This window comes from Ursus arctos, unplaced genomic scaffold (genome assembly GCF_023065955.2).
Source record: "Ursus arctos isolate Adak ecotype North America unplaced genomic scaffold, UrsArc2.0 scaffold_26, whole genome shotgun sequence".
NCBI classification, from domain to species: Eukaryota; Metazoa; Chordata; class Mammalia; order Carnivora; family Ursidae; genus Ursus; species Ursus arctos.
This window is the reverse complement of record NW_026622941.1, coordinates 31234127-31250454: the sequence shown is the minus strand read 5'-3', so window position 1 is coordinate 31250454 and position 16328 is coordinate 31234127. Positions and strand designations below refer to the sequence as shown.

At 33.9% G+C, this 16328-nt stretch overlaps 1 protein-coding gene across 1 annotated transcript in view; it reads left to right on the top strand.

Moving 5' to 3' along the window:
• Positions 1 to 16043, top strand: part of ABCD2 (ATP binding cassette subfamily D member 2) — a 66720-nt gene extending 50677 nt beyond the window's left edge. Inside the window, exons 8-10 of the mRNA XM_026502115.4 lie at positions 872 to 956; positions 7238 to 7363; positions 12254 to 16043. Coding sequence (XP_026357900.2) covers positions 872 to 956; positions 7238 to 7363; positions 12254 to 12473 — 431 coding nt within the window. The 3' untranslated portion in view covers positions 12474 to 16043. The remainder of the gene's footprint in view (positions 1 to 871; positions 957 to 7237; positions 7364 to 12253) is intronic.
• The last annotated feature ends 285 nt before the right edge of the window (positions 16044 to 16328 follow it).

The window sequence follows — 16328 nt, the reverse complement described above, 5'->3', positions numbered from 1 at the left end:
ACTTAGAAGGTAAAAGTCTCAAAATTCCATTCCTGGAGCGGGCTGTCGTGTGTGTGTGTGTGTGTGTGTGTGTGTGTGTGTGTGTGCTTATTTATAGAAATGCAGTCATAATTTATATACATGTATATGCGTGTATGTATCTATACACACACACACAATTTTGCAGCTTGGTTTTTCATATAAAAATATTCCAGGTATATTTCTACATCAGTATGCATAGACGTAACTGATTTTTTAAAAATAGAAGGCTTGCTTTTTGTATAAATATCCAACAGAAAGTCAGTAGTTAAGATGTGAGAGGTGGTATGAAGGTAGACCTACATGTAAATCCTAGCTCTGATCTCTAGCTGTGTAAACTTAGACTTGTCAACTACTCCGTGGATTTCAATTTACCCACTTATAAAATGCAACCAATAAGATCTAGCTCATAAGGTCGAACAGATGATGAGAAAATTCATAGAAAGTACCAGGCACATGGAAGGCATTTAAGTTAGTTTCTGCCTTACTCTTTGTAGACTTTGCAATAGGTCTGTGTAAATTGTTGGTCTTTTCTCCAACCACCCTTCAAAATAAGTACAAATATACCAACTTTTTAGAGATATTCAGAAACAAACAAATTTTAAAAGTGGCCATATTTAGAATTCTTAGGACATGTTTTATCAGTATAAGGAATTATTACCATTAAAAATATGAAATCTAAAACAAAATGCTTGTAAATGAAGCTCTCTAGTTTATCCGAGCATATATTCTATAAAATTCCACGTCCTTTGTGTTAATAATTTACACGTGCCAGAAATCAATTGTCAAGGGTAAAAACAGTAACAATTAAACAAATGCCTTATAAAAATATATATTGTTGCTTATTTTTAAGGATGGGATGCTGTTATGGACTGGAAAGATGTTCTGTCAGGAGGAGAAAAGCAAAGAATGGGCATGGCTCGCATGTTTTATCATAGGTAAGTATGCCATTATTGTAACTAAATAAATCTTTGGACAGGATTCAATCTCATCTTTAGTTTAAAAATATCTTCCTGGGGGCACCTGGGTGGCTCAGTCGTTAAGCATCTGCCTTCGGCTCAGGTCATGATCCCAGGGTCCTGAGATCGAGCCCTGCGTTGGGCTCCCTGCTCAATGGGAAGCCTACTTCTCCCACTCCCACTGCTTGTGTTCCCTCTCTCATTCTCTCTCTGTCAAATAAATAAAATCTTTAAAAAATAAAAATAGAAAAAATAAAAATAAAAATATCTTCCTGGGGGATGGAGGGATGGGCAAAATGGGTGAAAGAGAGTGGGAGATACAGGCTTCAAACGATGGAATGAAAAATCACAGGAAAAAACGCACAGCATAAGGAGTATAGTCAATGATACTGTAATAGTGTTGTCTTGTGACAGATGCAACTACATTTGCGGAGAACATAGCCCAATGTATAAACTTATCCAATCACTATGTTGTACACCTGAAACTAATGTAACACTGTGTGTCAACTACATGCAAATAAAAGAGAAAGAAAGGAAAAAAAAGAAAAAACTAATGCTTAAAATTTACAGGTTTAAATTTCTTTTTTTTTTTTTCATGTTTTGGAAATCTCCCAGTACTTTTTTTTCTATTTCTTAGGTTGAGTAATGTTAGATGACAAAATTAAATTTTCATATATCCTAAGTTTGAAAGAATTATTACTAATTTTAAAATGTGATGAATACATAGTTACTATTATACTGTGGTAAACACAGTAGGTAGGCATTCAATACTGCTTCTGAATTAAATTAGTAAATTCAAACTAAATTAACTTTTCAAGTACTAAGTAGCCTATTAAGCTTAATAGTGTTCTCCTCCTTAAAAATTAGACGCTTATCTAATGCAAAAAGGAACGAGCCAGAGTAGGTCTTAATGGACTCAGAAAAAGAGAGATTTGGGAAATAATTTCTCTCGATAAAACTTTTCCTTTGCAATCAGCTTCAAGGATACCAAGCACAAGAAGCTGGAAAGAAATATTAAAGCTAATCTGAAAAATTCTTCTTATTTGTCCTATTCATCTCTGAAAAAGATCCCTCTGTCTTTGTCTGTCTGTCTGTCTGTATTTTTCTCTTAATCTTAGGCCTCTGGCCATGTGAATCGGAGTTGAATGCAAATCAAGAGGCTATCATGTTACTCAGTTTTAAGAAACAATCTTGGGAAAAAAGGACCAAGAGTTATGTACATGAATGCCTAAATGGCACAGTTTATGGTTGTAAACTGGGGCAGATGTGACACTCTGAAGGAGATACAGCAGAAGCAGTAATACTTTTGTAGGGAACTTTAAAAAACTGATAAAAGGAGCAAAAATATATATACATCAAGGAAGCGTCATTAAATACTTAACAACTAGTTAGCCCACACTTAGTAATCAGTTGGCTATCATTTAAAATAAAAAACCTTTTATTATGGAAAAAACATCAAAGAGAAAATCGTAAATTTGAATCCCAAGTTCCCACCACACCAATTCACCAAGTATAACATATTACCACACTTAATTTATCTATTTTTTTAAAATTCTGAAGTGTTTTAAAGCAAATCCCAAATAGCATGGCATTTTTTCCTAAAAAACTGTGGCATCAAGACAATATAAGAATATTTTCTTTCATAATAACTACCATAATCATAGCTAATAAAATTGATGAAAATTAAAATCATCTAATATCAGGTCATACTCAAAGTTTCACTAATTGTCTCAAAAATATTTTTTTATAGGTGGTTTGTTCAAACATACTGAATTCTTTTGTTATATTTTTTAATCATTTTTAAGCTAAAGTCTCTGCTACTTTGTGCCCCCCTCCCCCAAGTTCCAATCTTGGATGTCACTGATTTGCTAAAGAAACAGGGTTAGAGATAGAGAACAAACTGAGGGTTGATGGAGGGAAGTGAATGGGGGATGAGTTAAATGGGTAATGGGTATCATCACTTGTTGTGATGAGCTGAATGTTGTATGTAAATGAAGAATCACTGAATTCTACTCCTGAAACCAACATTGCACCATATGTTAACTGGAATTTAAATTTAAAAATAAAAGAAGATATAAGAAAAAAAAAAAAGAAATAGAGTTAGTTGTCCCATAAGAATGTTGTTCATTCTAGATCTATCTGATTACTTCCTCACGGAATCTTTTACCTCTTCCTTTAAACTCCTATTTTTCTTGTAAACTAGAAATTAGAGTTAAAATCTTAATTACATTTAAGCTTAGCCTTTTCAATAAGAATATAACACACATTTATCATTGAAAAAGGAAAATATTATTTAAATAATTTTATTAAAATATAATTATATGTTCATTTCATAAAAGTAGAAAATTTAGGTATGTAAAAAAAATCTATTATTTCATTACCTATGTTAAATAACAAAAATTCAACCAAGTAAATTTTAAAGAAACAATTGGCTTTATTGAACAATTCATGAATAAGACAGCATCCCATTTAGCAAGTAGAGAAAAGCTCCAGAGGGCTGCAGAAAGGGAATCATTTTTAAAAGCAGGACAAGGAAGTCATGAACAAACTCACTCCTATGGGGAAACTAAAGGGTCTTACTAGGTGGATTACCTCACCAATGCTGACCAGGAAATTCTAGATTGACCAGTTAAGATTACATTCCTGGGGAAGGTTGAACCTGCAATTAGGTTAGATATTAAGCCCCAGTTTGGTGACATGGACCCAGCACAAGTAACTCTATTTTGGGTCTGTATGTAGTGTCTAGCTGGAGTTTTTTTAATGAGAAAAAATATTGTATTAATAACATGGTATCTTGGAATTTAAGAAACAAACAGAGGAACATAGGGGACGGGATGGAAAAATAAAATAAGATAAAAACAGAGAGGAAGGCAAACCATAAGAGAATACGGAATAAACTGAGAGTTACTGGAGGGGCTGTGGGTGGGGGGATGGAGTAATTGGGTGATGGACATTAGGAGGGCACTTGATGGAATGAGCACTGGGTGTTATATGCAACTGATGAATCACTAAATTCTACCCCTGAAACTAATAATACACTATATGTTAACTAATTTGAATTTAAGTAAAAAAATTAAAAGAAAAAGAAAAAATAACACAGTATTTATAATAATGTGCATGGTTAGCGCAAGCATATGGCAAACTAATTTGCATCGACATGGACAGAGCTAGAGAGTATTATGCTAAGCAAAATAAGTCAGTCAGAGAAAGACAAGTATCGTATGATTTCACTCATGTGGAATTTAAGAAACAAAACACTGGGTGATGGGCATTAAGGAGGGCACGTGATGTGATGAGCACTGGGGGTTATATGCAAATGATCAATAACTGAACTCTACATCTGAAATTAATGATGTACTATATGTTGGCTAATTAAATTTAAATAATAAAAAAGAGAAACAAAACAGAAGAGCAAAGGGAAAAAAGAGAGAAAAAGAGGCAAACCAAGAAACAGACTCTTAACTATAGAGAACAAAGTGATGGTTACCATAGAAGAGGTGGGGGGGGGGATGGGTGAACTAGGTGATGGGATTAAGGAGTGCATTTATTGTGATGAGCAACGGGAGTTGTATGTAAGTGTTGAATCAGTACATTGTACACCTGAAACTAATATCATACTGTATGTTAACTAACTAGAATTTTTTTTAAACTTTATAAAAATAGAATATGGTGAGCTAAAAAATTACAAATCAAATTGATTTGCTAACTCGGAATTTTTAGTGCAGTGTATTTTAGAATGCCCCTTTCTCAGATGATGTGATATTCAAGAGTAAACTTTACTGTTTGACATTTATGACCAGCTGTTACCCACTATCACCCTGAATCTGTTTGAGCCTTGTCCATAAATATTCAGTAATATGATCTCCAGCATAGTTGGTGAAATATAATATGATGGAATGTAAAATGTGACCATAAATTTCTCACTGTATCGGTGTGTTAATAAAATAAACCCTGTAACAAAGAGCAAGAGGCATTAATCTCAACCCAAAGAGATTTTCAAGTACTTGTAACTTGAAATAAGCAGTTGATACTTGGTATGTAAAATATTTTGGATGCAACGTGAGACTAAATAAATATCAAGTTACAAGCATACCAATAGAAAGAAAATTTAGTGACCTATAGAAAGATCCGTGAAGATGAGCAAGTTGTTGAAAAGCAGAATCTGCTGAGAAAAAACAAAATGAAATCGAAATTTTAAACCCTGTGAAAGAAAAGTAAAATAATGAGGAACTGCCCTCGCTTGTCCTCAAAGGGTTAACAACAAGCTCTGAATTACGGTATGAAAGACCTGAGCTAGCTAAAATGGAGAATTTTGGCAGGGATTATTAAGTATCATGGTAGTATACTGTTTTTGAGAGGATTTTAATTTTAATGTTTAAAGAATGATCAGAAAATTTCTGTCCTAGTGGGAATAAAGTAGATCCTTCACAAAGCTCCCTCTTCTGATGCTACAGCAAAAGAAAAAGAAAGGAAAATCAGAGAAACAGTATTATCTAATGTTTTACTTAGTTATATCAGCCCAGATTCCAACTATTGCTTAATTTAAGTACACACACACACACACACACACACACACACACACACCAGTTCTGCCAACCAAACAAAAGTATGGAACCGATCCTGCATCTACTAGCCTAAGGATTACCATGACGACTGAGTGTAAGACATATACTTTATTTCTGATTCTAAGATGGCATCTCTTCTCTGTTTAGCTCAAAGCACTCTGAAAAATGACACAGTATAATAAATAACTAAATTACTAGAAAGAGATTAACACAGAAAAAGAAAAATTTATCCCAAATTGCTTTTTTCTTTTCCCTTTTATCTACTTAAAAAAATTATCCACAAAACAGTAACCAACTCTGAGACAAAGAAGTAGTGCTTAATATTTAAACAGAGCCGTAACCAAAAGCCAAGCAGCACTATTTCTGTTGATATTATGGGGAATCTCCAGCCATCTTTCAGTTCTTCGCACGGAGAGCAGTTATTAAAGTCAAGTGGGGTATTAAAGCTCCCTCGACTCCTGCATCTATTAGCCTTGACTACCCTCTCTGGAATAGGTAACAGGATCCTATTCGTAAACAAATCCAGCTTATAAAAACAATTTGAAGTGCTAAATAAGTATGCTGAAGGAGAAATTATTACTGGCTTTAATGTTTACATTTTCATTGTCATTTATTTTTAAAGATCAGAGTATCTTCATGGAGGAAATTGTCCTAATAAATACTTCTTACTAATTTTCAGCTCTGAAATAAATAATAAATGACAGTGCATGAGTTGACCTTTGGTCCCATTAGCAAAGCTAAGTCATGTTGCTGAGTACCAAATATGTACCTAAAGTCCAGATAGGCTTGAATGAAGACAGGGAAAGGAAAAAAAGAAAGATGGCGGGGTGGGGGGGTGGCTTGAGAGGAAAGGAAGAGAATAAACAGAAGGAAACGGTAGCAAATGTTAGGTGCCTCTGACAGTAGTAGACAGTCATTTCCAAAGTAAAAATTGAGCTAGAAAAATAACTTACTGAGTATAATCAGAAAAATATTTACCGATTGTTTTCCCCTTAAGAATTTGATTGCGAAGCATGGTCTCAGTGTTACCGGGTTAAATGCCTACTCTAAGTTTGTCAGGTTAGGCATACTATTTTTGTGGAATCTTGTAGCAACGAAATTCCATTAATCATGTTTTGGTACTTACATTGTTGATAAAGTTATCTTCTCAATAAATCTTTGCTAACAGGGCTTTTGGCCTGTTTGATAATTAGCTACTGTAATGTATTTTTCATGTAATTAGTCAGAACCTGTTACCAGGAATGAACTTGCCTTCTGTGGGAAAATGCACTCAGTGACCTGCCTCATCTTTCCTATGTCTCATACCCATGAGTCACCCATCTGCATAACAATAAAGCTTATTGTATAGTGAGCAGGCATCAGGAAATCTATTTAAAATTGCAGAGGAATATAATATTCTAATCCAAAGAGGGAGGATGACTGCTGTTTTGCATTATCATTTATCACTTTTAATAATGTCATATGCTCTTTTGCTCCTTTAAAAAAGTCAACATTGCGGGGCACTTGGCTGGCTCAGTCGGTAGAACATATGACTCCTGATCTTGGAGCTGTGAGTTCAGCCACCATGTTGGGTATATGGTGTACTTAAAAAAATAAATTAATGAAGTTAACATTGCAGCTCATATTGTCCATGTAAAGATTTATAATTCAAATGGGAAAAAATCATTCATTTATTTGTGTTTATTTTTTTTCAAGACCAAAATATGCATTGCTGGATGAATGTACCAGTGCTGTCAGCATTGATGTTGAAGGAAAGATATTTCAGGCTGCAAAAGGGGCTGGGATTTCCTTACTATCTATAACACACAGGCCTTCTCTATGGTGAGTGTTTCCAATGTTAATTTGCAATAGATGGTTTTTCTTTGTATCACTCAGAGAATAACTTTGCCTAAACTTTCTTTATAGAGCATAGGATATTTCACTTATTTTCTACATATATTTCTGTTAAATTGCACACTGGTAGTGTAGATGCCCTAAACCTAACATTATAAGATTAATGGGGTATTTGAAAATGGTTATCACATTCCAATAATTCTGAAAAGAAATAGAAAAATCCAGTGATTTTTTTTAACTGAAAATATTCATAATGCGTAGCATGTACTGGGAAAAATATAATTATGTAATCTTATATCATCTTTTTAGCCCTTTTTTCAAAATCCAGGAAAAAAATTCCAAAATTTAATATTCTCCCGAATGATTAAGCTGGAGAAAAACAGAGGGAAAAAAAGCTTTTTTGGGGGGAGGGGTTTTGTTTTAAGGAAAAATGAATGAAAATATTTTCTAAATAACATCTCATTAAACTCAATGGGATTCCCCTTATTTTAAAAAAATGATAACACTATTTTTACCATTTCCTTACTTTTCTACTGATTCATCACCATAGTAATAGTTGCTATTGCAGACTTAGCACCTATTCTGTTCCAGGTTCATTTAAGTCTCATAACAACCCTATATTGAGTATAGGTAGTCTAATTATTCCCATTTTACAGATGAAGAAACTGAGAACTAGAAAAATGAGTAAAGTAACTTCCATGATCACACTCTCTATACTATAGTACGCTGCTCTACTTATTATAAGGAATTCAAAATGCTCTGTATATGTAAGCCATAAAAACACTTGTTCATTCATAGTACACTCCACTACTTGGATATTTGTTTAATCAGTCAAAATCTTCTCTTTTGGTATATTAGTAACTACAGTGGACTCTATACCTGTTAGCCTCCTATTTCCCAAGGGACAGAAAGGACTTCTCTCTCTCTCTAGTAGGTGACTCATCCCATTCTATGCCAAAGCTGTTATCATGTACATGACTTCAAACCTAGGCTGAGTAACAAGCTTTATTTAAGTTAATCCCAGAAGCCCTTCTAGACTTTTCACTGTATAGAGAATGTTTACTTTAAAATTATGAGTTAACTGAGTATGCAATTCAGATCAGGCTTTCATTGTTGAACATTCTTTGATTCTGTTCTACTTCTATTGAGAAGATAATAATCTATTTTTACTCTTCATTTAACATTCAAATTTTTCATAATTTTTTTTTCCCTCAGAGAGGTGACCTGAAAATAGAACATTTCATGAAGTGACCTTCTCTATACAAATTTGTGGTTGGTCTCTCTGTCATTAAGAACTAATTGGCATCTGGGGTGATAAGACCTGACTTACTAATCTCTCCAGAAGCAGTCTGGATCTAGTCCAGAATGAGTACATGGCAATGAGTGTGAGTCCTCTGACTTTTCCCTGGAGAAAACCAACAGGAACTGGATCTTTACGACACTTGACATTTGTCTATAAATCCCCGAATCGGTGATGACGTAGAATCATGCCAGAAGAACTCTTGAGCCCTTTCTGGTATGGACTTGTCATTTCCAGGCATGCTTCCTAATTGATCACATGTTGGCATAACATGGAGTTATGTCTTAGTTCTGGTGCTTTTTCTGACCTTATCAATGGATTTATTATGCTATTCTGTCATTCAGTTCCTTATTCAAGTAGCCTAAAGAGTCATTGGAAGCATATTCAGCCATTTTTTTTCTCTCAATTGAGGGAACAAATAGGTTTTTGTTGTTGTTGGGTTTTTAAAGATTTTATTTAGAGTAGTTTTACAGTCACAGAAATATTGAGAGGAAGGAACAGAAATATCCCATATGATCTGCCCCAACACATGCATAGCCGTATTATCAACATCCTCCACTAGAGTGGTACATTTGTTACAATTGATAAATCTACATTGACCCATCATTATGACCCAAAGTCCATAATTTACATTAGGGTTCACTCTTGGCAGTGTACAATCTATGGGTTTGGACAAATTTATAGTTGCATATATCCATCATTACAGCATTGTACAGAATATTTTTACTGTTCTAAAAATTCTCCATGCTCTTCCTATTCATTCCTCTCTTCCCTCAAGCCCTAGAAACCACTATCTTTAATGTCTTTTTCAGAATGTCATATAGCTGGACTCATACAGTATCTAGCCTTTTCAGTTTGGCTTCTTCACTTAGTAATATTCATTTAAATTTTCTCCATGTCTTTTCATGGCTTAATAGCTCATTTCTTTTTAGCACTGAATAATATTCCATTGTTTAGATGTAGACAGTTTATTTATCCATTCACCTACTGAAGGACATCTTGGTTTCTTCCAGTTTGGGCAATTATAAATGAACCCACTAGAAACATTCATATAAAGGTGTTTTGGTAGACACAAGTTTTCTCAACTCCTTTGGGTAAATATCAAGGAGTGCAATTGCTGGATCATATGGTAAGAGTATGTTTAGTTTTGTAAGAAACTGCAAAATTGTCTACCCGAGTGCCTGTATCATTTTGCATTCCCACCAGCAATGAGTAAGAGTTTCTGTTGCTCCACAGCCTTGTTGGCATTTGGTGTTATCAGCGTACTGGATTTTTGGCCATTCTAATAGGTGTATAGAGGACAAGTAATTTTTAAAGCAAATAAAAAAATCTGTAATTCTATGCCTTTTAACAAGAAAAATGTGTTTTTATTTGCAGCTATTCATACCACATTTTCCCATAAAACTAAAAATCATGTTACTTCTGCATTATGAATTAATTTAGACATTATAGGTTGAAGAAATCTATAATTTCTGATTAGGCTTTCTCCTTAGATGAAATTCTTATTTTCCCTGAAAAGATTTCAGGACACAGAAAAAAATGTATTATATTTTCCCCATGACAGCAAAGGGATAATTGTTGATTATAAAGATTAAAATCAATATCAGTATACAAAGAGCTCCAAAATTATAGAAGCTGATTAAATTATTAATCCTGGATAGAATTATAGCTTTGTACCTACCACTTTCCTATGCTTGATCCTATTAGTGCAGGAAGTCTATAGATTATTTCCAATGAGCCTCAGTTAATATAGTAGTTTCCTTTAAAATCCTCTAAGGCAAACCCTGAAATATTATTTTAGCCCATTATATAGACATACCTTTGAATCCCAGGTCATGAAACACCCATACATATTCTTCCTCCCATGTAGAAATCAAATAATGTTGTGGGACTGGAGTGACGAGTCAAACCTTCATTAGACACTGAAGATAGAGGTTGCCCAAGATCAGAACTATTCTAAAACTGCCCCCAGTTGTACTGCAACATTAGGAAAGCCCAAGAATATTAAAAACAAGATCATTAATCTCTGTCATATGTTATCAAGCACATGAACTTTCAACCTTCAGCTTGAGAGTGACTTTTACTCTTTTAGATACAGTTTAACACAGGTTAGTTTCCCCCTCTTATAGCATGATCCATCCAATCAAAATGAGATGAAACCAGAGGTTCTTCAGTTGATGAATAGATAAACAAAGTGTGCAAAATCATGCAGTGGAATATTATTCATGCATAAAAGTGAAGGAAGTACAAATACATGCTACAACTAGATGAACTTTGAAATCATTTTAAGTGAAAGTAGTCACAAAAAGCCACATATTATATGATTATATATATATGATTATATGATTATATATATTATATGATTATATATATATATATAACATGTCTAGAATAGACAAATCCAGAGAGACAGAAAGGAGACTGATGATTGGCAGGGACTGAGCAGAAGGGGGTGGGGGGAGGGACTGCTAATAGGTATGGTGTTTCTTTTGGGGATAAAGAAAATATTCTGGAATTGGATAGTAGTGATGGTTACATGAGATTGTGAATCAACTAAAAGTCACTGAGTTTTACACTTAAAAGAATGAGTTTATGGTATGTGAATTACATCCCAAGTTTAAAAAAGGAAGTAAAGCTACTTAAAATAAGCTCATTGATCATAGTAAATAATGACAGGTGAGAGCTTAAAAGGGATCAAGAAGCAAGAAGAACTATAGGAAAAGACAGGAAGACTGGGGACATGTAGGAACATGGTTCACTTCAGCATAGTGACAAAATGGAGGGGCTCAGCCATGCAAGGTCAACTCTGCTAGCATTACTGTCTCCACATATCGCCCACAAATCCCAGAAACCAGAGTGACTTTGGCCTCTCTTTAGGACAAGATGGATTGTCTCCTGTCTCATCAATAAAATAATCTCTTTCCCTCTCTGAAGTTTCTAATTATGAACCAGAGACTTGAGAAAGGAGATCAAATTATATGGAGGCATGGAAATATCTTTAAAAGATTTTTATCAAAGAATTCATTTTTAAAAAGTGTTTTAAAACTTTTTTTTCTTTTTTAATATGTTCCACACCCAGCATGGTACCCACAACCCCGAGATCAAGACCCAAGCTTAGATCAAGAGTCCAGTGCTCAACTGACTGAGCCACCCAGGCACCCTTTGTATATCCTTTATTTTTCTTAGTTTTTTTTTTTTCCTGTGTAACCTTTAAAATTTTTACTTTCTTTCCTCAGCTTCCTTTCCTTATTCCCATTCTAACTAAGCTTTGATATTTATTCAGGAGTCATACTGGGTTTGAAGATAAATTAAATAGATACAAACAGCATGACTTCCTTAGTAATTCATATATATTCAGAATATAAAAGAAACTTAATATAAGCAATAGGATTTCCAAGAGATCGAAGACTTTTGGAGTTAAAAAAAAATCAATACTCAACCTCTTGAAGGTTCTTGAAAATCAAATGTAAAATAGGCCCCTTACTTAAAATTTGCCTTTGAATATCAACTGGAATGATAAACCTAAAATGGCTTTTCATGATTATTGCTAATAATATTATTTCATTTCAATTATGCAGGAAATACCACACTCATTTATTACAGTTTGATGGTGAAGGAGGTTGGCGCTTTGAACAACTGGATACTGCTATCCGTTTAACACTGAGTGAAGAAAAACAAAAGCTAGAATCTCAGCTAGCTGGAATTCCCAAAATGCAGCAGAGACTCAATGAACTATGTAAAATTCTGGGAGAAGACTCAGTGCTGAAAACAATAAAAAATGAAGATGAGACATCCTAATTTGTTTTGACATGTTTAAAAGTTAATTTTTAGGTAAAAACTCAGAGTCTGTTACAGTGCATGCATTGTGTTCAAGCAAAGCACAGAGAAAAAAAGAAAGTAAGAAATGTTTTATAAAATTTTAGCATCAAGGAAATATATGATCTGACTTTTCAGAAGAAAATAAACAAACACATTATGTGAGATTGGTCCTTTTGGTTTATACTAATTCCTAATGAAAGCTTAATTCACCTGTCAAACAGGATTTTCTAGGTGAATTTATGAAGAATACCAGATTTACTATGTGTATGTGACATGTCTGAAGTTCTTAACAAACATGGGAGACATCTTGAAAATGGAACAACTTAAGAACAGCATGTGGTTTGAAACCAGGTGCATAAAACTAGAAGTTTGAGTAACATTTCAGTCCATTTATGGTTATTAGGTTTAATAAGTAGAATTCATGTGCATCATTACTCGTGGTCAACTAAACCCTGTACACAAAATAGCTGACAGTTTGATAAATAATTTCAATATGAAAAAAATTATTTTAATGGCAGTGGTTGAAAGAAAGAAGCATGGCTATACATGTATAAAATGCCATATTTTAAAATTTTAGATTTTGAGCATCTTACTATGGGCACATAGCAAATTAGTTTTAATGAGAATCTTACATATTTGTTAATAAACTTGCTCATTTTCAGAAGAGAATTGCCAATACAGAAAAGGAGTATCCAAACAATGTATGTCTCAGCCTGTTACTTTGCTTGGCAGCGTGATCTACGGCAACTTCTGTCTAGAAATACTCAGCCTGTTTTTGTGCTCAAAGGAGGAGTCCACCACATTTTTAAATAGCAGTGCTATAATAGAATATAGGGATCCTCAAAATCACAGTAGTAATAATGTGCAATGAAATAGCACTTTATAATTTACAATCCTCATTTATATCATTTCATTTTAATTCTTGTGGCAATCTTTGGAGGCAACTATTACTTACCTTGTTCGCTTTTGAGAAAACTGACACTCAGACTTGCCTTAATTATGCAATTTATTTAGGGACAGATCCAAGGATCAAATGAAGTTCTGCTGATTCCTTGATTCAGTACTATTTCCACTTTCCACTATCATCCTTGAAATCTAACTGTTGAAAAGGAAATGAATATGGTAATGTTAGTGATATTATTATTTGTTATTGTTTACAAGATGTGGAAATTGAATACAAAGTGGAAAGATCATTGGTTTGTGGTTTCAGATGAGCCAAGAAAGTTAGCAAATTTTTCAGGAACTATGCACTCATACTCAATATTAAGGTACCTCTACAGCCAGCAATCAGAAGGGAAATTCATTGTGTTATAGGTAAATTTCATATTTATTGGACATAATGAAAAAGAATCTGCATGCAGTAGCCCATATAAAAGAAATCTTATCTATTCATGTGCCCTGATGTTGGAAGTAGACAAGCCAGAACTGGCATTTTAATCTCCCACTGCCAAGGCCACCATGTGGATAGGCCAGGAAAAATAAGAATGATCGGTTGTTAGTGGTTTGGGATTTTATTTACATGTTTAGACACAACCATAAAAGGATGCTAAGTCAGTGATTCTGACTTCTTCATGTGGTAGAGTACCTGAACTCATTCACGATGACTGTAGTAGAACAGCATGACATTTTCACATTTTCAATTCTGCCATGCTAATTAAGACATCTTCAGTTACTGGTAAATGTAACCATCTTACATGAAGGAATGTGGTATAAAATCATAATCAGTACATCTGTCTAGGTTTTTCTGTTAGTATCTCTAGGTTCTTGTATTCTTTTGCCAGTTACTGCTACTTCCTATTAGAAAATTGAGGCAGGTGGCAAAGGTTTAAAAAAATGCATGGAGCCAAAACTTAAGCTTGATAATGATCATCCATTAATCTTAACTTCTATATTAGCCGTTATTCAGTTTATGCTGCTGTAGGGAACAATCTGAGGCAAGTGTCTTAAGTTAACTTTTAAAGGTACAAGAAGAAAATGAAAAGTCCTCATTTGAAACATGTGCATAATTTCCATGCCTTCATTTTCACAATTTGAAAAATAAAGCATTTAGGACCAAATATATTTTGTTTTGAAACCTAGAAATGAATGCCAAAACAAATATTAGATTTGTAATTAGCCCTTATTTGGTATATCCTAGCAATGAGCGGAAGTAAATAAGATTCATTATTTATAATGTACAGGACTCGAGGATGTTTAAAATTCTGTACTAAAACTGTACATACTGTAATTTAAATGTTACAGTTCGAAGAAAAACATGTTTTACACGAGCTTTTTTGTGCCTATTTTCTGAATTTTCATCAAGGACCAGTATCCTCTAACTTGGAGGAGAAAAAAATCTGTGATTTGAATTTGTATTGATGTACCATGTAACTATTTCCAAAATGGTCCAATGAGTATACCATATTTTATTATCCTTATAGTTATATTTTATGAAAAACATGAACAAGATTGAGAAACTAAAGAGCCATCTTTGGATACAGCAAAGGGTACATGAGGGAAGGAAAAAGAAAATATTTCAATTTTCAAAGTACTTTTACCATGTTATCTATTTGCCCAAACTTTTGACTTCTGGAATTTTTTGGTGTTTTGTCAAAGAAAGCTGTAAGTTTATGGAGCTTAGATTTGTAAATGGGCACTTTCTGGCTAACTTTGAACTTGGAAAATAAGTTGCATTCTGTGAAAATGTTGCATTTTATTTCTCCAACATGTAGTGTTAGGCCAAGCATGAGTCTAAAATAGTGTGCGCTCTTGTGAACACGATAATGTTTTAAAAAATCCCTCTCCAGGGGCACCTGGGTGGCTCAGTCAGTTAAGCATCTGCCTTCAGCTCAGGTCATGATCCTAGGGTCCTGGGATCGAGTCCCACATTGGGCTCCCTGCTCCGTGGGGAGTCTGCTTCTCTCTCAATCCCTCTCCCCATTCGTGATCTCTCTCTCTCACGCTCTCTCTCTCTCTCAAATAAATAAATTAAATCTTTTTAAAAAAATCCCTTTCCTGGAATCTCGAGGAAAATGATATATCCTGATATTCAATGTAAGTTTACATTTGTTTACAATAGGAATGGTTTTCCCTCGACAGTAATTTGAGTTTTGTGTCAAATTTTACTCTGCCAGTAAAGGTATAAATGAATATGTTAGTTTTTTTTATTTGAGACTTTGGGCCCAAGAATAATTTCATATTTGGCAATAGGCTTAGCCTATTAAAATCTGTTTGGGATAATTTTTTGATTCCATAAGCTTAGAAAAATTTGTTACACACTGGAACCTAGATCCGGAGAATGTTATACACTTCTGAGATGTGCAGAAAATGGTAATGATTATTAAATCATTGATTAAAAGAGATGCCTTTGATAGAATTACTTTATGGGCAAATAGTATTCTCATTTAAAAAAGGAAAGTACTTTCATATAACCCAGGGTATTGACATTTCTGCTGATATATCTTTAGGTATGTCAAATATGTTTTAGAGTTGTACTTGTCATGTTTGTCACATGAGAACTTTCAGATGGATGCATAAAATATTTTTATTAAAAGCAAATCCCTTCTTCCATTGTTGGTGCCTTTCCTGATTACCAAGTACTAAACTGCTTTACAGTCTTTATTGTAAAATTTCTAAAACCACTGATCTACACTACACACAGGGCTTGTGTTGATGAAAGCAAGTGAGAAAAATGTCCTTAAGGGGTAAAAGTCACTATGTAGCTAAGCTAGAATGTGGCTATGTGTGAATATTCTAGAGTATAATCTCTGTCCAAAGAGCAGTTGAACTCAACATTCCTTGTGAATTCCTTAATCATCATCAAAAACATTTGATTAACCAAAGGAATGACAAATT